The sequence below is a fragment of the Accipiter gentilis genome, chromosome 15 (genome assembly GCF_929443795.1).
Source record: "Accipiter gentilis chromosome 15, bAccGen1.1, whole genome shotgun sequence".
Classification (NCBI taxonomy): domain Eukaryota; kingdom Metazoa; phylum Chordata; class Aves; order Accipitriformes; family Accipitridae; genus Astur; species Astur gentilis.
The window spans coordinates 19,861,518-19,886,301 of NC_064894.1; the positions used below are offsets into that span (position 1 = coordinate 19,861,518).

The following is a 24,784-nucleotide window of genomic DNA, read 5'->3' on the forward strand; positions in this document are numbered from 1 at the left end:
AATACTCACTCGTACTGAACCACATTTATTGGAGAAACATTCCCTGAGTTATTGACTTGTACTCTAACGTGGTTCTCCTTTACATTTTCATTGCAAATTTTAGATCTAATTATTTTACAGGTGGTTTCAAAGCAGAGCAGTATAGCTTCTCAAACACTTTTCTTTCCTCTTGGAGGCATGTACTTGCATTAGGAAGTTACACTCATGTTTTACTGCTCATAGATTGAATTACATTTATCACTCTGCAAGCAGAAACAGCATGACTGCCCTTCTACATGTGAAACATGCAATTCATCGATTTCTGGAGCTGTAACCAGAGCTTTACATTTATCATATGTCAGTTCTGGTTTACTTAGCAGTTCCCTGTGCGGGACAATGTAGTTTAAAATGTTGCTATTAAAGAGGAAAAAAAAAGAAACATTTCACATACAATGGTAACATTCATCAACTGTTCTTTGCAGAGTGAGGTAGCACTATTTATCAACTACCAGTTTCCAATCTCTCTAGCAATAACTTTCTTACTCTTACAGACGGCTCAGAGATCCAAGTACAAAATGACAAAAAGAATAGTTCAAACACGACCCATATAAGCCTGCTACCTGTGCTGAACTACAGCCCCCTTTTTACAATAGGAAGAAGCAATTTTTGATCCCTGAACTTTTTGGCTGAAGGTTCAGATCTGCTTCGTGACCCTTAAGGAAATTATTTTGCCCCCAAAATTAAGAGCTTCACTCCCAATTTTGAATACCCCCATTTGAGTGAACAACTCTGTATTGAGGCATCCTATTTCGGAAGCCTCTGAATCCCTCAGACACTCGGCTTCGTGTGGGCAGCCCCCACTCAAGGGGGCTCTCTGCTGACCTCATGGATGTATTACAAACCCAAACAAACCTCGGCACCTGCCATTTGGTTTTCAGATTAAATGAAAGTGAGGGTAAGTGACAAAAACCTCATCCCTACCTCAACTATTTAAGTTAATATCCATAGAGATGAAACATCTTTACCTAGTTCTGAAGCTCTTCCACCCACTTGCCCCGTTTTTCAATTTGTGGCTGTGATCAGCACAAAGGCTCTGGCAACGGGTTGGGTGTACAGGGCCACTGTCCCTGGTTCCTGGTCAAACAAGCCTATTCTGTTGTCCACGAGTTCAGGAGAAGGTTTTCTTCCCTTCTTTTCTGGAGATGTTGCACATCCCTTCCAAATCCCAGATGGACAGTGGGAGAAAGGCTGCAGAAACACACCTAGGACCATCTGCAAAATGTTTAGCAAGCAAAATTTCAGCAACCTGGAGCTTGTCACAACTCTCTAGACTTTACGGAACAAAGTGTATTGTTTGCAGGTCAATGCTAATCTTCTGTCCGCAAATGCACACTTTGTCTGCCCACTGCAGATACTCTTTCAGTTTTATGAAATGCAGCTACTCACATCAGCAAAATCTATATGCCTTACCAGGCTCTTTACCATTAATTCTCATCTGTACCAAAGAAACAGGATGATCTCCGAGATACCTGATGAAGGTACTCTTTAAGCACTTGTCATTGCATATATAGTGCATACAGAACACCACTGTTTGTGTATACCTCTGCAGTGCAGCATTTGAGAATGTACCTTATATATTACCATATTGTAGCAACAAATATAAGCTTAGTGTAACAACGTATTATTTTCAAAATCATCCAATATATATGTTAGAAGGTCAACTCTGCAGACTCATCTACATAGATAGCATAGCAAAAATGTTTAAAAGTGAGTGATTTAGAAATAAAACTCTGGATGCTACAGTTCCAGAAGTAAAAACTAAAAGCTACAAAATCATACAGGCTTCATTTTGGACTGATTGAACTTACAAGTACAGTTGCTTCAGACATTTTCCGAGGAGAATTGAAAGCCACTGGAGGAAAAAGCATTTGTGGGCACACATGCGTATCTTGTGCATACACACAGACACATACATTATATTTATGCTTGCACATGGTGCGATTTCTCCTTTACACTGAGTAAAGCATACAGGATCCTAAGAGCTACCAGTTAATTTGGCGGCTGTATCTTCAGATATAGAGCACATCTGCCAAATGACAGAGAAATTGATTGATCACCACAGATTCTTTTTTTCTTACTTGATGCTGATGTAATTTATATCAGAAGCAGAGTTGGAACGCCAACCCGGACCAGCAGCCGGCTGCGGCCCCAACACGTTAGCTCCCAGTTTCCTCTGTTAGTTGTGTACCTCCGTAGATCTATCAACCTGTCAGGCCCAACTTCTGAACTGCTTTAATGTGCTCCAAAGATAAACACTCCTATATTTAGGAAAGGAAATGAGAGGCTTCTTTTGCTGATAAAAATACGATTTACAGCAGGCGTTGAGACAGAACACTTCCAATTAAAAACTCTAGTACAGCATATTTTTTTGTCCTTGATATCAATGAAATCAGAATGCCGGTGTAATTCTGTTTGTTAATTTTAGCTTGATTTAACTAGGAGTAATCCCCCTGAGCCAGTAGCTGACCTCCAAAGCATTCCAGCTTCCTGCGGGATAACAAGGAATAATAAGAAACATGCTACTGTAAAATAAGCAAGGCTGGTGTCAAGTTTGTTCCTGAGTTGTCAGATAGACAAGCCTATAGCAAGTACTCAGCAATGATCAAATAATGTCCAGAGACCTTTTTCTAGCAGACAACTCAGCAACTTCAAACAGATTTCGTGCACTAATTCACTCGTGGTATGGGCCAATAAAGTGGTATTAATCTCCTGCTTTAAATCAAGTTTCTGTCGCAAGGTTCCATTAATCTCTCCAGTGTTATCAAGTGTCTTAGTGGTAGGAAATTATATTTCTAAATTGAATTTTGTTCTCTTTCAGTGTAATAAGAAATATTTCCCAGACTTCTAATAGGAAGTATAAAACCTATGACACCAACAATACATTTGAATAAATAAAAGCTATAAATTAAAGCCACTTTCTTCCAAGCCCCAACGTTAGAGCAAAATAACAAAAAATTTGTTACCTAGAAAGAAGAAATTAAATACAAGATTTTAAACAGAAGTGAGGCAACAGATGGTTATTTTTTTAATTACCTTTTTATAGCAATTGGATTTTTTTTAAAAAAAAAACTCTATAGTCAAATAATTTCCAGGCATTAATAAAACACTTAGTGATTCTTAGTGTATATACTTTACAAGATGTCCTAACCTGCAGCCTCTACTATTTTTAATGGAAACAGATACTCTTTACACAAGCCTGCAAAGTTAGTGCCCCTTTGTTTCATAGGAGACAAATTTACAGTAAGTAAATGTCTCTGCATTAAATTTACTATGCTAAAGTTAAGACGAATAACCACAGGTGACAAAACAACAGAATTTTATGGCCAGCAATAGAGCTGCAGGGTGGATAGGGGTAGGAGGCAGCAGAATCTACTGCAGCATTGTCATATTTTACAGCTTTTACCTTTCGAGAACAATACCATGACCTCAGTAATGTTCAGATAGACTTGTCCCACAGACTTCTTTGAATATTATCTACTGCCGACCATTACCATCTCACTGAGTGCAACAAACAGCAGTGGTCAGGGACTTAGATCAGAAATACCACCTGCACAGTTGCACAGCAGTAAATAGAGAGAACTCTTACATATCGATATATTTGAATTTGCATTGGGCAGAGCATAAAAGCCACATGCCTGGGCACCACCACTCAATCCACATCAGCTTTGCAGCCAAACCCAAAAAATCCAGGTCGTACAAAAGAAAGGAATCATCTTAATATATCAGGCTTTGGATAAGTTAGATGGATTCAATTTCACTCAGATGCAATTTGCATTAAAAAAAAAAAAAGACAACCTGTGTAGCTATAGATTTATTCCCTCTCTATAGTAATGAGACTTTTCTCACAAAGTGAAAGGCAGAATCCTTACCACAAAACCTTTACTTTGGGGAGAGGTGGGGGTGGTGCTAACTTTTAAGTTCAACTGGAAAACCTGATGCAATGACTGAATACAATCAAGAGCACAGCAAGATCTGACTTGCCTTAAACATTCCTGCTTTCACTCCTATGACAATGGTCTCAGAGAGTCCCCTCCAGCATCACTATGATCTTTATTGCTGCATTTCCTAATACATCCCAACCTTAAAAGTATCTGTCCTCATAATTAGAGCTGATCATGAAAACATGAAATAGTTGTGAAAGTTTTGTCCATAAGGAAAATTTATTACAAACGTTTCCCAAGGCTAATATGGGCATGTGCATGATACATTTGCAAGTAGAGCAGTCTCATACACACACAAAACCTAAAGGAGTGAGCTGAGGAGGCTATGGTGAAAACCATCTCTCAGACTACTGGCTACTTTTGGTGGCAGGAACTAAATAAGATCTGATGCAGAGCGAAAATAAAACTTAAGTGTTTCCACAAAACAGAGCGCTTTGGTTTTGGACAGATTTCTTCCTGACAAAGGCAAGGATCATTCTCCTATTCAATAGAAAAACAAGGGAGAAAAAAAAGGGGGGGGGGGGGGGGGGGGGGAGAGAGAAAGAAAAGAAAAAGCACCAGAGGGAGAGAAGGGCGGCCACAGCCACTGAGGCTGGGGAGAAAGGGGGAACATATCCAAGAGCTAGCAAGCCTCAGGTTAGCATTGGAGCAGTGGTACTGCAGTTTCTGCAAATGATTAGTAATCAAAGGAGCCTGTTCCTGACGATGCATCCAAAGGGGCCTCAACAGTTTTTATACTCCTTTTGTTTGCCCATCGGGCAAATACTTCTTCACAACACTAATTTTTTCCTCTTCCAAGTAAACCTGTTTTACTACACACATTTGAGAGGCATTTGCAGCCCCAGCTCCAAAGCAAATAGATGGCGTGTACTGCCGCGCTCAGTGACCTGCACACACCACATCTCCACAGAGACTTCTTTGCCAGTTTGCCCTAGGTATGCCCCTGATAAGTAGCAGAAGAAACGTCTTCCCAAAACACTGATGTTTTCCCTGGAGACTGCTGATCAGAGTCTTTTCCTACCGTAACTGAGATCCAGCCATAAAGAGGAAATACGGTCTTAGGACAATATAAACAGAACCACATGCTCCTCTAAAATTCAGGATTATAAGAAATCTTCAAGAGTACGTGTGAAAAAATGTAGTGTAGGGCAGATGTTAACTCTCATATTTCGAGGTGCTCTTCTATGTGGAGAAAGAGAATCTAAAGAGACTAAAAGACTACTTTAAGGTAAGTGTCCTTATTTGTACTACCTGAATTCAGTAAAGATTTCAATAAGTCTCTGCTCAGAACATAAATATAGCAGTTTGGCAATAAAGAGAAAAGCCAGTAATCAAAACCAGAAAGAAGCGACAAAACAAGTTCTTCAAAGGTCAAACCCACACCTCCCATAGACAGCAGTCTATTAAAAAAGGGCTAACATACAAATACTAAATTCATTAGAGGAAATCATATAATACTGCTCACTAGTGGAATATTGTACTGTATGATCCTCCCATTCCAGCAATTTCTTATACCAATTTACAAGCAAGAGACAATTTTCTTAAAGAAGGTGTTGATAAAAATGCCTTTTCCCAAAAGTTAAAAGCCAAACACCTTTGGAAGCTCAGCAAAGGTTTCTGAACAGAGACTTCCCTTTACCCACCGAGTTACATGAGCCTGATGAACAGGGTGGCCAACATTTAGTTTGGCCTTTGACAGGTTTAAGGCCTGGCATCCTGTAAAGATAGAAATCAGAGCATTCTACCACTGGCAAAGGAGAATTAGAAGCAAATAATTCAAGATAATTACAGTTAAATGCATTCCTATTGCTTGATGATACCGATTCATTCTTTGCATGAAGCGTGTAGCAAAACCAAACCAGATGTTTACCGTCTGATGTAACTTTATATGCCAAAAAAGTAGCTTAAATCCCTGAGGTAACAATGTCATATAATATTTAATGGAATGGCTGGCAAAATGATCTCACTTGTAGAGCTGGGTGCCACCAATATCTCAATTCTCCTGCAGTCAAAAAGAAAACACAATTGTCAGCAAATGTGGGTGTTCTGCAAGTAGCCCTGTACATTTTGAGATCTGATACTTTGAGACCATAATCTGAATTTCATGTGCTATAATTGGAAATAGGGAGGTTATGCCATCTACATACATTGTATCTTTCATTATGAAATATTTTTACTGTGTGATTTCTTGCTTCTGATGATGTTGCTCTTTGCATTACACCCAAGGAAATACAAATGTCATGAAAATCGCAAATAATTAAGTTCCCTTACTTAAGCAGGTTCAGACACACTGAACTGGCACAGCTTTATGGCCCAGGATCGGGGTAGATAGTTATCCTAAGGCAGAAAAAGCAACAGAAATATTTTAGACAGATTTATACTTGGCACTCCTTTTTTTAGGGCTGGCAGGAGCTGGTGTTTGGCTTATATCACCACCTGGCTATATATCACATTCAGAATTAGAGGCCTTCAGACCCTGCAGATTCTTTGCTGGTTTGCTGCTTTATATCCTTGCCTTTTCAAGACATGCTCAGAAGCATTCCTGATGCTGTGAAGCTTGATTTGTCTGAAGAGTAGGATGACATGAAATTTAAAGATCTCATATTCCACAGTCACAGAAAAATAAGGTCTGTTTTAAAAAAACAGCATCTCTAGAGCTGCAGGATAGCACCCTGGATGAAGAGGCTGGCATATTTTTGAAAAACCAAGAAATTTCCCACCCTTGCTCCCTAACTTCTTTTTTTTTCTTTCTTTCTTTTAAATGCTGCCTGTTTCAAATACAGACTTAAAAGTTTTTTTCATGTATGTAACTGTTCATCTTACAAAGACAGAAAGCACAGAGCAAAACGGACCCAACAACACTTACTTATCTTTACATTGTCAGGAAACTGCTTTCTACTTTGTAGAAAACACCGACACCCAGCTTGCTTTTCCCCTCCAGGAAAATTTTTACAGAAGAGGCGGCATGTACCTACACCAATCACGCCAACAGTAGGCTTTAAAACATGATGACAATGCAGTACCGGCGGAAAATAACTCAGGAGTTTGAGTTAGACAAAACCTCCTAAAATATAGGCATTGGGCTTTATTTTATTAAACTAAAAAAAAAAAAAGGCTTATTTGTAGCAAATATATATTGAAGGCACATGTTAGATTTAGCATCGGAGTGTCTACATAACAGAGAAAAAAATGCAGACTTTAAGTATAGATTGTACTAATGAGAGCTTGTATGTATAGAAACAAGGTAGGATTGACACAAGATGGACTGTGAGTTCAACTTTAGGTGGTTTAGTCTTGGTACAGAAGTTGCCAGGTGATGTTGAATGGATACAGAAAAAGACCCAAACAAGAGGAGCATGATACTGACATCAAGGCACCTGAAAATTAATTTCATTTCTGCTGCGAGGAGAAAGTAAGACTTCCCATGAGACAATCCCTACTGCTTAAAAGCAACTTTCCAACTTTGCCAGAAGTTGGAAAGCAACAACTAGAAACTTATTTATCTGGCATTAAACCACGGGGATTTCCCACCTTTATCAAATGCACTCCTCCATTCAGACCATCAGCTGCTGGACATAAAAGCCTCCAGTAACAAAGCGGTGAAGACTCTTGAGAAGATGATGCCTCTAGGGCAAGTTAAAGCACCTGAGTCACACTCTTCATGGAGCATTCCCCACCAGTTCATTAGCTCTTTAACATAACTGCTTTCCAGACAGATCACAGGAATGAACCTACAGCTCCACACTTTACCAAGTATATAGTCAAGGTGACTGGGGAGGACAAGACGCTGAAGCAGAAGCAAGCCTTGGAGAGCATTTGGCTGATCCCGAGTCCTTCCATATAACTTTATTACCATTTTGAAAATTTGTGACCAGTGACCACTGAACAGCGTTTTTAAGAGAGAGAGTTTCTTGACCGGCTGTTTATAACAGCCGCCGCTCTGGTTTGCTCCAGCTGCCAGAAGAGCTCAGCAGGATGGCAAGACAGAAGAAGAGCAAGGAGGCTCCCAAGGCCCCATTCAAGGGCTGTCTCCAAGGAACGGGCACCAGAATTAAGCCCTGGGTAAACATAGACACTACATCTGGACACTTCCAGATGTCCCTACCGAACTCATCTGTTCTGTGAGGCATCACACAGATACACAAAGGGTGTCTCCTCTCTCAGAAGTTTACAGTCTAACTATAATAGCATGGGCCTACATACAGAGACACGAAGTGATTTACTAAGGTTACAGAGGAGGTCAGTGGCAGGGGTAGACATCAAACGCGAGCCTCAGCAGTCTCTGTGTAATCTGTCTGTCCATTGAACTTTGCCGGCTGTTAAACACAAAAGATACACAACAGAGCAAAAGACCCTGGTGAACTCACATCAAACCAGTCAAGACTGAGTAGCAAAAAAGCTTGGTACTGGAGACAAGACAGACACAGAAGCAGAAATAAACCCTACAGTCCAGCAGCACAAGACATGGCCAAAGGTGTTTTCCTGTAAAAGACCCCAGGAAAAGATTTTCTTCAGGCTTTTACACACACGCACACAAAAATAAAGTGCACATAGCTATGAGCTGTAATTAACATGCTGGCCTCTTGAAGAGTTTTAATCAAAGTACAACTTAATACAACTTATAGAAAGCATAGCTTGACATTAAAGGTTATCACAGTTACTCACTCATACTTTTCCATTACTTCAGTCCATTTCTCTGGTAACGCTATCAGCAGAGATGCGGGAAATCATCACCAAATACACCGAAAGAAACTGTAATGAACAGCAAAGACTGTAAGTATGTTTGGTCTTTCCAACACCATTCTTAAATTGCCACAATCTAGTCAAGGCTGGAGATGGAGACTCTAATTATGCTAAAACAAAAAGACTTCCATAGGAACACAAAACATAAATACAGATAGCATGTCTACCTGAATTTAATCCAATTGGATTTTCAACCTTTGTGTGCGAATTACTTCAGAGTAAAGTCAGGTTAACAGCTCTTTGCTGGCAAGGAAGGTAATGTTAACAGTCAGAACATATTTTTGTTTTAAAAGTACACATACACTATTTCCAAGACATACAGGCAACATAAATAACGTGCATTTGAAAAACATGTCAACAAGCTAGGGACCAAAAGCAGAAATATGGTAATCAATTCCCACGTGTCTTGCCCACGCAGTTTACATTTGGAGTTTCCTTAAACTAGAGACACACTTTAGCAAAGTTATGCATGCTGCTGTGCTTAACGGGTAGCACCTTGTCTGTACAGAAGGCAGCCCCTTCTCATACGCAATCGGAAGCAGCGCCCTTTCAGCAGAAGCTTAACTTGCTTTAGCAAATACTGCCAAGAAAACCTACTTTAAGGCATAGAAAAAAAGAATCATCAAAATTATGAGTCAGCAGAAGATTCATTCTGGACTAGTATCAAATGTGAAAGACAAAATTCACCATCCCCACCAACCCTCCTCTCGAGCTGCTGAGCTGAACCAGTCTTCCCAGTCTGTGACAACAGACTGCAGCCTTCAGACCAGGTGGGGAAGAAAAAAGGAACACATCTCGAGGAGGCCCAGGCACTTTTCTGACCTGCCAGCTGAATGACATATCTGTTGTTGAAAACACCCCTGTTATTCCACATCTCCACAGGACACTACTCCCCTCTTCCCTGAAGATACCCTTCACTTTCAGAAGCGTGCTTCTACCATTTATTTCCTCTTGCTTACGTCTTACACAGAGCATCGCTAATACGTGCCACAAATCAGGGGTAAAAAGTGCATTAGTTGTCTCCAGGCCACCTCACCAGGCCTAATCCATTACGGAATTTAGATTCCCTATAGTACAATCCCTTCCTTTAGGTGACGTAGACCTAAAAGCCATCCTGCCATAACGTTCACGGGTGTCCAAATACCAATCAATAGCATCACTTTATTTCTACAGAGACAGCAATTAGAAGAATTCATCTAAAATAATGATTATACATAGACTCACCTAAATACGTCAGAATAAACTTAGTAGCACAGACAAGCTGTGTAGTAGATACCTGTGAAATCTTCGCCAATGTGCGTGTAAACCACTCTTCAGGTATTCAGTTTTCTTTCCAGTCCATGTAATTTGTAGACCAAGGTGTTTTTATATACTGGACAGCACTAGGGTTCAGTTTCCTTTTACCAGAGGTTATAAATTTGACTAGACAGCAACAATTGCTTTTTAATCTAAGCAAACTGATCTGTCAGAGGCAATCAGTACAGTGAAGCTACCCCAGAAGAATCCTAATAATCCCGATGAATCACTCGGCGCTATATGAAACTCAATAGCTGAACTCTTGGCACAGAATGTCACAAGCACTTAATGCAGCAAGTATATACAGCTGCAAACAGCGGGCTCAGGGACACATGCCTACACAATGTTTGCACTCCTGCTGCATTTCTACACATTTTTGCATTAATCAGTTTCTAATCATATTAGCATAACTGGGGGGGGGGGGGGCGGGGTTTTAACAATTTCTCATGGAAAAAAAACGCCACACATTTAGGGATATTATTTGTTATTTCCATCAATGGGTACGCGTTACATTCAGAGAAAATGGTCCAGAAAAATCTGGATTAGACATTGGAAGGGTTCTGTTGTAAGAGAAAAATTAGCAATATACAGTAGTCAATAACATGAGGAGACCAAAATAGATGGAAGACATTGATTTCAGAGGAAATATTTCAATTGAACATTGCAGCCCTTCTCATTGGTGTTTTGAGCTTATCTGTAATATTTCAAACATACTAAGTGAGCATTTTAAAAAACTGTGCTCCACTAAATTATATGCCATGTATGGAAAGACACCAATAATGCCATTTTTTAAACCCAAACTAAAGGCGCATAGGAAACCCATTCTATTTTAATTCAAATTTTATTGATTTATTCCATTAAAGTTACATGCAGATTTTTATAACTGCAACAAGAAATACTACTTTATATGCTTAACTAGAAATGTTACAATCTACCTAACTGTATAGAGCTACTTTCAAATGAAACTAAGTATAAGAGTAAGCCAGTAACCTTATGCTAGGTTTCCTTATATGGTTTGATTCCTACTGCCTCTAAGCTACAGCTAGTCCTACAAACGTATATTAACTCTGTTATTGTCCTTAGAAAGTAAAAAATTTGTTGAATTGACAAGTGTGTCTATAAAACATATATCACAGTCTCTAGTCTATCAGCTGTATGATTATCTATAGTAAGTCTGGGTATAAACAGATGTTCTGACTTGAAAAAGCACTTATCTTTACAACTCAAGAATCCCTGAGGAAGTTTAATCTAGTTGATTTAAAGCTTTGGTTCTTAGCATCAGTTTAGTAGTTGGGTCATTTTACTTCTTAACTGGAAAAATACTCTTCTATGGACATGATAAAAATTCTTAGTAACAGCTGCATGTACAAACTACTGGTTTGCCCGTAAATTCAACAGCCTAATTGAAAACCGACCCACTATTTCAAGATGAAGGTAAGGAAAACACACACATACATGCAAAATTCCCAACTACAAGGCCAAAATTGAAAGCCTGCTTTATTTAATCTATACAAAAAGCACCCACTTCATCACATTAATAGAGGAAAACAAAATCTCCACAGCCTAAGACACTCTGGTATGTAACATTTTACTATACTAGTACTAATAATATTGTAGATATATTTTAAATATATTATATATAATCTAAATACTTTGAGTTTATGTAATGCATGTATTTTATATTGTTGTTTTATACTTATTTAAATATTTATTGTTATATATTATATATGAAATAGCATAGAAACTACGGAGAAAAAGAAACTAGCCTTCAAAATCTGAAAAGCCATCTTGGGAAAACACCTTGTTCTTCACCCTTCAACATCTGCATCACATTCCAAAAGCTTGTGGTGGAGATAAAAGGTGCTAAATACAGATGACTATGCCTGCCTGGTAAGATTTAAGACAGGGTCATCCATTTCCTCTTACCACAGTTCATATTTATCAGTGTGTTAATTCATCAGCTGGTTTTCTTCAAGCATTCTTCCTAACATGCAAAAGAAATTCCCAGAGATAGTACCAGCTTTGTTTTTGACTTCTGAACTCATTGCTTCTGTCGCTGTTTAACCCCAGCCGGCAACTCAACCCCACACAGCCACTCACTCACTCCTCCCACAGTGGGATGGGAGAGAGAATTGGAAAAGTGAAAGCAAGAAAACTCATGGGCTGAGATAAAGACAGTTTAACAGGTGAAGCAAAACAGCACACCCAAGCTCATTAGACTTCAAGAACAGTCCAAATAAACAAAAACTTTATTTAGGAGTATAAACTCAAAATTGTAGAGTTCACACACTTCCAAAGCAAAGATGGTCCTAACATTTGTTTCTACTGTACACATGCAAGTCCCAAGACTCTGGAAGATTCAGGCCAACCATCTTCTCCCTCTCATTCCATTTTCAATCTTACTGACTACGGAACATACAGTGGAAGTCATTAAGCTACATTTCACAGTTTATGGTTTTAATGGTTTTGCAACATTAGATGCACGACACATTTTCAAGCATCAAAAACCAGGCTTTGCTGTCTAACATTTCATAAAGATAATAAAAGTTAATGAGCGCTCATGATCTATGATCTGACAAGACATCTGTTCTGTTCTTTTTGAGATAAAACACTCACCCTGCCTTGTTCTGGCACAGTGGGAGAGAACAAATACAAACCAATTAATCATTCTAAACTATAAGCTATATTAAGTTATAGTTTTTCAACAGGCTTTTCATACCCTGTTGCTAACAGGGCACAGGTGTCCAAAAAACAGTCTTTCAAAGCAGTAATTAAATCCTGCCAACTTCACATGGTCAACTGCAGCAGACAGTACTGTTTAGTGTTTCAGCAGGAAAAAACTTACTCGAAACATGCAATAACAAGGTTGCTGTTACATCAAGGGTCCAGTATCAAGAGCTCTATTCCCATTTTCTACATATTTTCATTATGCTTTTTTATTGCAGGAGTATTTTAATAAAATTTCATTCTGACCTATCAAGGGAGTCTTCGGTACAAATATTACAAGAAATACTACAAGATACCTCATATGGGACATAACTAACATCAGTATGGGGGAGGAAGGAGTAATCTGCTTCTGAACCATCTGTGAGGCTGTAACAGGGAGATCTGCCATAGGGAACTGTTGAGAACATTAAAACTCTGTGTTCCATTACATTTCAAAACCAGCTGCTGAGCATTTTAAGAATACTGTTTGTGACCAAAATGAGCTTGTTGATACCTATGTCACCCACAGTATAACACCAAAGTGTAAGTGCAAAAAAAAGAAAAGGAATCCGATTCTTTTCCCCCCCTTGTCATGGTATGACGTTTTTGGACACTACACAAGAGTACACAAGGTTTCCATTTCCTGCAAATCGCTGTATATTACCATGAAACAGAACATGTGAAATGAAAAAGAAAGAAAAATTACAGATTGCGTAGCAGTTAATGAACAACAGTATTTACAGTAAAAGCCTCAGATAAAGGTAAAATCCCAGTTTACATAAAGAAAACAAAAATACATAATTCTTGACAAATACCTTGTATTGCTCAACACACTGTCCTGCAATCAATCTACCTTGCAAAGGCACACAGAAATAAGCTATATAGCCAGGCAAACAAGCACTGCCCAACTGTGCCGAGAAGTGAAGTACTTTTGCTAACTGAAGGATGCAAGATAACTGGGATTTAATGCTAAAACCCCCTACAGCCTCCAACATCTAACCTATCTAAACAGTCTAAGCTTCCTAGAGCATGCCAGAGACGAAGAGCAGCTCTCCACTGACTGAAGCAATAGTCTAACCAGCTTTCACTGGATTGACCTGCTGGAAGAGTCTGCTCTTTCCACTAACTAAAAGCGATATTCTCCTTAAGTTGCAGTCAGAAACACCACGTAAGAATTTCAACCATTTATGCATACATGTGCACAAACAGAACTGAAAGGAAAATAAAGCTAGTAAGTCTATGTATAAAGCTTAGCCCAAAGGAAAATTACTGTGGCACCACTGAATCAGATGGTCCACAGGTTTCTCTCTCACACCCCTGGAGAGTTTAGATATGTTTTAGATTAAAATCAGTAAAATCTGATAAAACAGCACTAAGTAAGCAGCCCAGACAGATCACAGCTGGTGAACTCAAGCTACACATATATTAGCACATAGTTTAGGAAAGCATGAATGGATCAGAAGCAGTTTGTGCTGAGGACCTGAATCTTAAAATTTAGGTGGTTAGGGGATTTGCTATATCTGCACTCATTTACTAACTCTTCAGATCACCTCTTCAGATCAGTTAGGTCTTGGAGACATAATTAGATGTTCATCCATTAGCATTTGGTACATTTTTGGATCATGTTTTTCATGATCCAAATGTTTAGTTTCACCTGGAGTGAAATCAGTTTGCATGACAAGCAGGGATGACCAAATTAAAAAAAAAAAAAAAAAAAAAAACCCAACACAAACCACACCAAACAAAACCAAAAAACCACTCCTAGCCTGAACCAAAACAATAATGTAGACCTACTGTAGAGCCCCTAAAAAGCAGTTATGCAAATGCATCATCTACTCCAACATGTGCAGCTACTTATCAAAAACACATGCTGATGAGCCACTGTTGTGTATTTTTACATATTATTCGAGTGATATATTCTAATTTTCTATAAATTTTGACATGAGATTCTGATTATTATAATCTTGCCAGTTAATCTCAATAAGCTCAACTTCCTTCCTTGTGCATTTGCTTATGTCCATCCACACACTTTGACAACGCCTTCTCAAATGCTGCTTCCATGACAATTTAAATTATAGTAAGATGAATAAAATCCAGGGGCGGGGAAGGGGAAGGGGGCGGGGACGACAACAACAACCCACAAAGACACACAAACTTGTCACATTCAGATTCTGATAAAAATATTAAAATTTAATAATACCTTTTGAACATACAATTATGTTAAAGAAAGAGTAAAGGCATTCAAACAAATGGATAGATCTTAGATAGTATTTACAAATTCTAAACTGCAAGTTGACTATAAAGTCACAAATACTTTAAATACTTAGTAGAATATAGTGTAAATTCTAATATAAATTAGATATTAAGTTCATCTGTTATTTTTTCCAGTCTAATCTTTACATACTATATACATTAAAATACTAAAAAGTTATAAAATTTCATTTCTGTTACTATGCAAAGAAATGGAAAATACATCAGATCTGTCTTACTGTACAATATCCAAATTGAACTTTCTATAGCATTCTCTCTAAAAATAAACGGCACTTTCACATGCAACAAGGCATAAAGTACAAGTCTGTCCATTAGCAGTATGCCATCTGAGTGCAAAGTAAACTAAAACGCAAATGTCATTCAACCATATAGTTGAAAATCAAAAGTAAACTACAGAAAGAGATTCTGACAAACTTTCTGATTCAGACTGAAGTAATAATGAAAAGCATGTAAACTGATTTCCATACAGATCTGTAATTTTAAAAAATGAAAATATAGCATGCTGAGAAGTTTGTCATGATGGTATCAAAGTTACTTTGACAACATGTAATGGAGGAAAAGCTGATGATCCTGTACAAATTCTGAAGCCCAGCCCTGCCAATGGGCTGCAGCATCTAAGCTGCTTTTCTATTGACAGTTTCCAAAATTACTTCTGCCACTCAGAATTGCACATCAGTAGTCAGATGAGTTTTCTAGACTTCATTATGCCATTGTATAACCATAGCTTCCACAGTGCAATGCCACAAGAAGCCTGTCCTTAAGGATTTCTTTACTTGGGTATTCAGGTAACTTGAGCATGTTGATACTGAAAAGAAAAGAACAAAGCCACATCACAGTTCAGCAAGAAACCCAACAGTAAAGTTTCCTGATTGAAAGCCCTGAAAATGTCACATTCATGAGAGAAAACAAACCTGTGCTGCATTACAACACCATTGAGCATTCAAATATATTGCAGGAAATTAAGGGGGTTTTCACTTCAGTAAATTGTAATACAATAATTTAACTTGAATATTTCCTTATTGATCCCACGGCCTTTAGTTAAGCAAAATGAAGCAGTTAAACAATGAGCAAGCATAATGTAACATCATCTGGGTTAAAACCCATCACTTTCATGTTGGATAGTGAATACTCTACAAACTGTCTAAATTTCAGGGGGCCTTTTAGTGAAACTATTTAAAATAACTGTACTTTTCATTGCGACTGACATGAAAAAGCCCCGTTTTTAAGATATTTCAACAACACTACTTAGCATACCACGTGCTTGATGTTGGTAAAAGATTTGCAGTATATGGCACAGCAGCAATTGTAAAATTTTGCAATCCACTGCCACCCATTATATGGGCAAAGCCACCATGAGGCACCCTGGAACTGAGAAAATTCACAGAAATTAGACCATTACAAGAATGTTATAAGCCAAAAAAATATAATCTTTACACTGCAAATATCTCTTACTGCTACATGTGACCATTTACTAATACTTTTATCAAGCCTCTCCCTTTCTTACCCATATCAAAAGTCTCACTGTCTAAATGCTTTTAATTACAATATTGAGTAATCCATTTGTCCATTTACATTAGGCATCATATTGTTTGAATGATATTTAAGAGAATTCTGTTTGCACTTCTACAACCAGTTTTTATAACGGAACGTTATCTCAGTTCAGGCAAACATCTATGGATGTTTATATTTACAGTTTAAGAAATAATGCATCATAAAAGTTTATTCTCCGATTACTATTGATGGGACAACTAACCAGTGTCCTTGACATCTCTTTTCATTTATTACTCCAGAGGACATATTTCAACTAACTAATAAAACCCTTACATCAGTCACACTATCACCCAGTGACAATATATAGCAAAACCAGAACACACTGAAAATAATCACTGGCATCTTCAGGAATGCATTCTCACTTAATCATATTACTCATTAATATTATCATTATTTTATTTTCCTTTTACCAATATATTATTCAAGGATTACTCAAGGTGTAAATAGACAATAGCCCTGGAGTCTTCAGAGTCCCTCCCTATAATTTTAAACAGAGACAAACAGAATAAAATTCAGATATTTTTATAACATCAGCTTAAGTCAGTATGCATTACGAGGTAACATGTTGTTAGCATAGCCCTCACACACACAAAAAAAACCCCAAAAAACTATAAGGAAAGGATAAGAACTAAAAAGAAGTTGAATGTGAGCCAGCAATGCATCCTTGCATCAAAGAAGGCCAGCGGGCTCTTGGGCTGTATCAGGAAGAACATCACCAGCAAGTCCAAGTCAAGGGAGATGATCCTTTCCCTGTACTCTGTGAGAAACATCTGGAGTCCAACTCCAGCCTCCCCACTACAGGAGGGACAGGGACAAACTGCAGCAAGTTGAGCAAAGGGTGACTAAGATGGTAAGGGATTGGAGCACCTGACACAGTAGGAAAGTGAGCTGGGACTATTCAGCCTGGAGAAAACAAGGCTCTGGGGAATCTGATCAATGTATAGAAATACCTGAAGGGAGGAATAAATAAGATGGACCACAAGTCTCAAGATGGAGCACCCAGTGGTGCCAAGTAACAGGACAGGAGGCAATGGGCACAAACTGAAATCCAGGAAATTTCATTTAAACATGGGAAAAACTGTTTTACTGTGAGGTGGTCAAACACTGGAACAAGTTGCCCAGAGAAGCTGAAGGGTCAGCACCTCTGGAGACACTCAAAACCTGACTGGACAAGACCTTGAGCTCTAGCTAACCAGCTCTCGCTGATCCTGCTCTGAGCAGAGGGTTGGACTAGACAATCTCTAGAGGTCTCTTCCAACCTCAGCTATTCTGTGATTTTGTAGCTAGCAAAGAAAGAATCTGATAAAACAAAATAAACCTTCCATAAAATATATAACAGCTGTTAGAATTTTGGATTACAGGTACTTACATTAAAAACAATGCTGCCATATTCACAAAATCAAAGTGACTCTAAAAACCAGGAGCAAGAATGGAAAAGAAGAATGAAGTAATGTTTCCACTCACAGTAGAACTTCTTGGCAGAAATGTGGAATAGTAAGGGTTTGCTACTGCCAAATGTTAAGGAGCTAGGACAGAGCTTGTAATAATATTTTTTGAACATACCTTTAAGAGCTAGCTATAATATCCAACACATAAATCTGTATCACCTAGCTTAATGACAACAACATTGGGCATATAGTTCTAGCACTGGTATATAAGGCAACCACTATGGAGGAAAGTGCTGATTATTTGCAGCATGCTATTTCTGACATACAAACAGAATTGAGCTCACAGCCACAGTTCAGAACAGTTGTAAAGATTTTACAGCAGTACTCTTTTATACCATGGTTTTGGCTCACATTTCTAATACAGTGCTGACTCCCCTGCACTGAATTTTTTTTTCTCCCTCCAATGAACCAAGAGAATTCCACATTCAAATCAGCAATAAAACACAGACCTAACTGTTAAAAATTTCTCATTCAGTCCACTATTAGGTAATTTATTTTCTTTTTCTTTTTTACAATCTAATCTATTAAAATGTTTTTCACACAACAGGTCAAAATCATATAGTATGATCAGGGCTTTGAACATTTAAAAGTAACAGATGGCTGCCAACATATGCCTCCAAGAATGAGTTTTCTTTCCAAGCAAAACACTGCCAATATAGTAAAGAAAGCCTTCCAAGTATGTGCAAATAAGATCACAAAGAAGTAAAATGTGGAAGACTTCATTACCTTGAAGAGAAAAGGGGGGAAGAAGACAAAAAGCAAAAGTTTAAGAAATATTTAGATATGTCAGAGACACACCAAAGACAAATATAATTGTTTTATTTAATTTGCTAAATTAATTTCATACTCTTGATTGGAAAGAATAGTACCACTTCACATCTCACCCCCACCCCCCAAAAAAATAGAAAATCAAGTGACTACGCAGAAGAACTTAAAGAGAAATGGAAAAAACAATGAAAAATTTGAATGCAGCCTGCCAAGCAGTACACACAGAAACAAATTCTTCACTAAGGAAATGCAACACCGAAAGAAGATCAGTTTGAAATCAGGTATACTTTTAGTGTAAAATGTCACCTAAGATACTGGCCTGTACTAGACTAACTGCTGTTATAGCTCACAGACAACTCAGCATCTAAATCTTCCATGCCCAGAACCTAGGACTGTCTGGGGATTTATTTGCAAAAATGCCAGCTCTATACCACTATTAGAAGGTAACTCAAAGGTTAAATTTTTGTGGAAAAATATACCTATTACATTTCAACTACTGAAGAAAAAACACAATGGGTACCTACTAGCCGATACATAATAAAACTAAGCAATTTGTTTTTAAATTCCAGCCCAGAGTTCTTAAAAGACATACCAAAAATTTCTTTCCTACTAACAAGAAATGGGTAAGAACAAGTCAGTATGTGATTTGTGACCAAAATGAATGGTGCTCAAGCACGTATTAATCAGACAACATAATTGTTTACTTGATAGAAAGCATCCCTTAGAATCCAGTAGATAATCCCAGATGCCATGAAAATAGCGAATGCCACTTCAGTATCACTTGAAATGTTTTAAGAAGCATTTGAAACATGACCCTACATCTTAAGGAACCTTATTTGCCATCTAGATTTAGAAATGGACTAGTCCACTAAAAATGAAAGACCAGCAACTGGCGTGCAACAGATGTGCAGTTAGAACTGCAGGAATCATTTCTGCAGAGGACAAAAAGAAAGATCGATGTGCACAGAACAAGCTTCTTAAATTGTCTGTGATCCCTAAACACAATGAAATTCATAATAAATCAAGTGAAACTAATACAATTTGAAGACCGTGCCACTTGATGATATATCCATGACTCTGAAATTCTTTGGTATAAAAGACAAGGTTTGATGATCTTAATTTGTATTTTACCATTGCTTACCCACAAAACTTATAAGCAAAAGGTCAAACTACTCTACTAATCCTAGAATATGAAGGGAATATCGAATTAAGGAGATGGTGTGATCTCTACTTGCCAGCATAAAAATACATGGATTACACAGCTCAGGTGCCACACATATGTCTATGGATCCACTTTGCAAAAGGTCTGTATACACAAACTCAGCAACTCACCCAGCTCACGGGCATTTATTGTTCAAAACCTTCCCACACTGCCCCTAATCCATAAAGGAAATAGAACTGCTTTCCCTGAAGAACAACTAGAATTTAAGACACAAATCCTATATAAAGCAAACAGTCTTGCATAAGGTTACATCTTCACTTGATCTTGACATGCCACACTAATGTTCAATTCAACTCAGCTTTAAGAGAATGATGTTCTGTTTACACTGACTGAAGTGGTATCTAGTTATCTCATATATTAAAGCCTATATTGATTATTGGAGAAGAGCGACATAAATATGCAAGAAGAAGAAGAAGAATATGAAGCACAGTTAAATTCACTACTGCCTTGTTAAATATTGCCTGGGACAGCAACAAAAGGCCTCTTGCAAAGTAGTCAAGTATAACAAATGTGTAATCAATCATTTTGCTGGCAATACAGGCAGCAAAAGTATTAACACACATTTTACTTTGATCAACATACAGAACACAAAAGCATGCAAAACAGTTTCTAGTTAGGTGATCTTGTACGGTAACCTGAAGTCTCTAGACTTATTTCAGAGTATCCAGACAATATATTTGTTGCTACAGAAGCGTTTCTCACCTGCCAGTAACGAACTGTAATAGTAATACTCTCTCTTCCTGAGTTAGTTCTTCCACAACATCCCAGAACCACTAAATGAAAAATAAGTTAGTGTTCTCCATTAAATACTTGTAGTACTTGAAAAGATAATGATAAAACAATAAATGGAATATTTGTGTGTTTGTTCCTTAAGTGATGGAAATTGTCATATGAAATTCATACGTAACAAAGTCACTTAATGCAAGAATATAGTATAAAAAACCTCCACGAACTTCAACCAAAACAAGCTTCCATAAACACAGAGAGAAAATGACAAGAACAACAAAAGCACCTTTGGGGGGATTAAAATGCAGTAGTCTACATTATTTAAAAAGATAATTTTACCTGAATAACTTGGTCTCCTCTCTCATAGCCACTGGTGTATTCTGTATTTTTTAACCAATCATTCACATCAATTTCTGGCATACCAGACAACAAAAGTTCCTTCAGAAGAAGCACACAGATTGTGATTAGTCCTCCTGACTAACCATTAATTTCAAGTACTCATGCTATTTTAAAAAGTAAGGCTTTAAGAAGTATAAAAATTACAGTGCTTTTTCTGTTTAATTGCAACCTTACAGAACCTACAACTAAAATTTAATATGAGAAGATTCTTAAATTCAGGTAACTTCACATGATCTGTTAAATTTAAGTACACAGTATCAAGAGTTAGAAATTATTGCCAAAGAACCTAAAAGAAAAAAGCTCTGAGTCTTGGCATGACTTGAGACAAAACTTAAGATGTGCTGGTTACAGAAAATCAAACCACCACAAAAACTTATTGGAATTTGACTCTGACTCAGAAAGAGTAAAGACAATAGACAGCATCACCTTCCTTCTTCCATTCTGAAAGAAAATATGAAAAAGCTTAAATGCCAAAATATCCCAATTCCATTTTGAAATAACAATTTAAGGCATTTATCACTGGCATGTGAAGTTATCACGTTCCATGAAGACAGTCATTGTAAGTACTTAGGATAAGCAGGAATACACATATCGAGAACCTCGCTGACAGATGCCCAGAAAGCAAAAATAAAGTGAAAGATATAAAATTTCTATTTTGTGGGTACTGACCTTTACTTCTACATCATTACACTACTGATTAAGTATGCTGAACAAAGTATTTTAAAAAGTATAGGCATTTCTGCTTACCAGTTCATATTCATCAAAAAGCTGGATCAAAGATGGTGGAATGAACATATGGAAGCCTTGTAAAAAGGCATTTATCTGAGGCTGAATGGCTCTTGTCATCCTAAGCTCTGTGACAAGCTGGACATACTCAGCCTGCAATGTAGAAAACATCATTAAGATATACAATAGCTAAAATACATAGTGCTCATGCAAACTCACACACACACAAATGCAGTTCTCAATACATTACAAATCTCATCTACTGTAAGATGTTAAGAGTCCCTATGCACTTTTCACACACAGAAACCACCCAAAATAATTTGGAAGACCTCTCGGAGTTCAGAGCCCCTTCTATTCTTCCCCTTTCCTTCCTTCCAAAAGCAATTCCCAAACAGAAGTGTTTAAATCATACCACAAACCAGTCAAAAAACAGGGATTTGGACTAAGGTAAAGGAAGTGAATAGACCTTAGTCTGTCATGCCTGCATCTAATACAACCACCATTGCAACCACCTAAGGACATAAGCAAGGCAATGTTTGTAAAGAAAAACATTCTATTAAGCAAACTGAAATAACTCAGGGAGAAAAAAAAAGCATTTATACCATAGCCATGTGAGTAGACAATATCATAGTTTGCATGCTTTAGAGATTTGGGGATTCCATCCCCTTTAAAAGATGCCAGTTAGAAAAGGAATCCACCAGAACCTTGCTTTTGTTGAAAACACAAAAACCTAAGAGGTGGTTAATGGAGGGAGGTTTTCAGAATAAGACAGACAGAAGTGCCTATAGTAAAGCTGTATAAACGTGTCTCATCTACCCTGACAAAACCATGCAAGTCTAATAAAGTTTCTTTACTTGAAAAAAGAGATTTCTACTTGACAACAAAATTTACTCCTAGATTAAATGTACTCAAAGTAATGCATTTTTAATAATGAAATCATGAAACATATCTCCCAATTAAACCATCTCAACTATCACCTTTCTTCAAGACAATAATCTTACAAAAATACTACCTTGATTTTTAATTTTAAAACCTTAACCTAAACTTTTATGTTCTGAACCTGCACAAAAGCAACCAAGCATTCTTTCTTTCCTCCATTTCAGAAAAACAGAATTAAGTATAAACATTTTAAAACATAGAATATTTTTCAAAGGTAGTTTCTTACATTCACAGAAGTATAAGGGGATTGCCATTTGCTTTGCAGTTGGAAGATATTTTTAAATGCATTACCATCATTTTATTAGAGTGAGAAGACAATTAATGTGTGAAGTGCTCCGAAGAAGAGAAATGTAACCTAATCATATCTTCAACTGCAGAGCTGTTCCCAAAAATCTAGTCTCAATCTAGTAATACCCCTAGGTTGCTTCTACTGTCAGTAGAACTGAAAACACCTCCCTTCTTTAAGGAATTACAGGGGTAACGAAGGGAGGTTAACTGCACTAGACAAAAGTCAGCCTCTGTGAATACATCTTATGAACGCCAGGAAGAAATCAGAAACTTTACTAATACCAGGATTAGAAGTAGTGTTACTACTGGTCTTCAATGATCAGTAATACTTGTTTTACATCTCTTAAGTTGCTGTTACATAAATGAGGCTATTCAGAAAACAGCTGTAGAAAAAACCTCACAATCTTATTTTTAAAAAATCCATTAGCAAAAATAAGACACACACTTATTTTCCACATTACAAGAACATTTACAGTGCTTTAGGTGTAACAAGAAATGTTTTGAATAGCCTGAAACAGCCAAGCATCCTGACTATCAGCACTAGCACACACTTAAAGCCCTGTACCACAGAATTCACGAAATACATGTCAGTAAAAAAAACCTGGTCAATTTTTTTTTTCTCTCTGTTCACTTCATTTACATTTTATTCCCTCTCAGAAGCCTTAGGAGCACATTACAAAACAGAAGTATCTATATAATTTCAGATCTACATATGCATTCCTACATAGTGCATAAAAGGTACAATCCAGCCTTCTTTTAAGAGGGGAGATTTGATAGAACACACGAGACAAGCATCACAAATATGATGACAAAGTCAGTTTGAGTGAGGGGTTGTTCTGTATTTTCCTTTGAGGTAAATCAAGCAGAGATCATGCTTCCCCGATTTGACAACCCCATATACTGTGAGACAAGGATCAATGTTTATTCTGATGTTCAGATTCAGAAAGCAGCTCCATTCCAAAGCTGTTTTTAAAAAACAAAAAGGTAATTTTTTACTGCTAAACATCACGGCCAGCTCACAAACAGACAAGCCCTGGGAGGACAGAGAAAGCCATAGGCTTGTGAAGATGTGCACCATTTTTTAAAATAGCATATGGTCAAGCTTTGCCTAGCTCTAATTTTATTTTTTTCCTAAAAAGTATGTAGAAAGCTGCAAAAACATACACAGCAAAGAACAAAGAAATGTGTAGCATGGACACCCGACAAAGCCTGACTTTTCCCTTTGAAGTCTCTCATTACCGTGACAAAAGGCAGCTGAACCACTACTATCTATAACTGATACTTCAGTTGGCACTACATGGACACTCCAATTGCAAGACTGGAACATTTGCATTGTATGGTCCCACAGCCATTCACCTATTACACAGCTGATGTAAAGAAAAGGAGATTCCCTTGTTCAAAGAAAACAACTTTTTACAAACAGCTATTACTACTGCTCCTCAATGGGGCATTTACTCTTTTTTAGTTTGGTTTTCAGTAAGAGGGAGATGGATTGTTTGGGTGGTTTCTGTGGGGGTTTTGTTTTGTTTTTTGTAGGGGGACAGAGGAGATTGTTGGTTTGGTTGGGGTTTTTTAAGGCATAAAGATTCACTCAATTTCATTTAAAAAAAAATTGCTATCCTTTAAACAGGTAACCTGCTATTGTGCATACACAGTAAATTCCTTTAGAAGCTGCATTTTCTTCTCCCAAAGGTATAGCAAATACAATGAGTTTTAAACAG

The 24,784-nt window shown here is 37.6% G+C and overlaps 1 protein-coding gene across 6 annotated transcripts in view; it reads right to left on the bottom strand.

Moving 5' to 3' along the window:
• Positions 1-14,947: 14,947 nt before the first annotated feature.
• The window catches only part of HACE1 (HECT domain and ankyrin repeat containing E3 ubiquitin protein ligase 1), a 52,750-nt gene continuing 42,913 nt past the window's right edge, over positions 14,948-24,784 (bottom strand). For 3 of the 6 annotated variants that reach the window (XM_049818060.1, XM_049818059.1, XM_049818058.1), the window contains 5 exons: positions 21,858-21,989; positions 21,051-21,149; positions 20,688-20,758; positions 16,251-16,364; positions 14,948-15,801 (listed from right to left, as the gene is read on the bottom strand). In XM_049818060.1, the coding sequence (XP_049674017.1) occupies positions 15,699-15,801; positions 16,251-16,364; positions 20,688-20,758; positions 21,051-21,149; positions 21,858-21,989 (519 nt within the window). In that variant the 3' untranslated portion in view covers positions 14,948-15,698. Of the gene's footprint in view, positions 15,802-16,250; positions 17,958-20,687; positions 20,759-21,050; positions 21,150-21,857; positions 21,990-24,784 lie in introns of those variants that run through there. The other 3 variants (XM_049818064.1, XM_049818062.1, XM_049818063.1) reach the window with 3 other exon arrangements.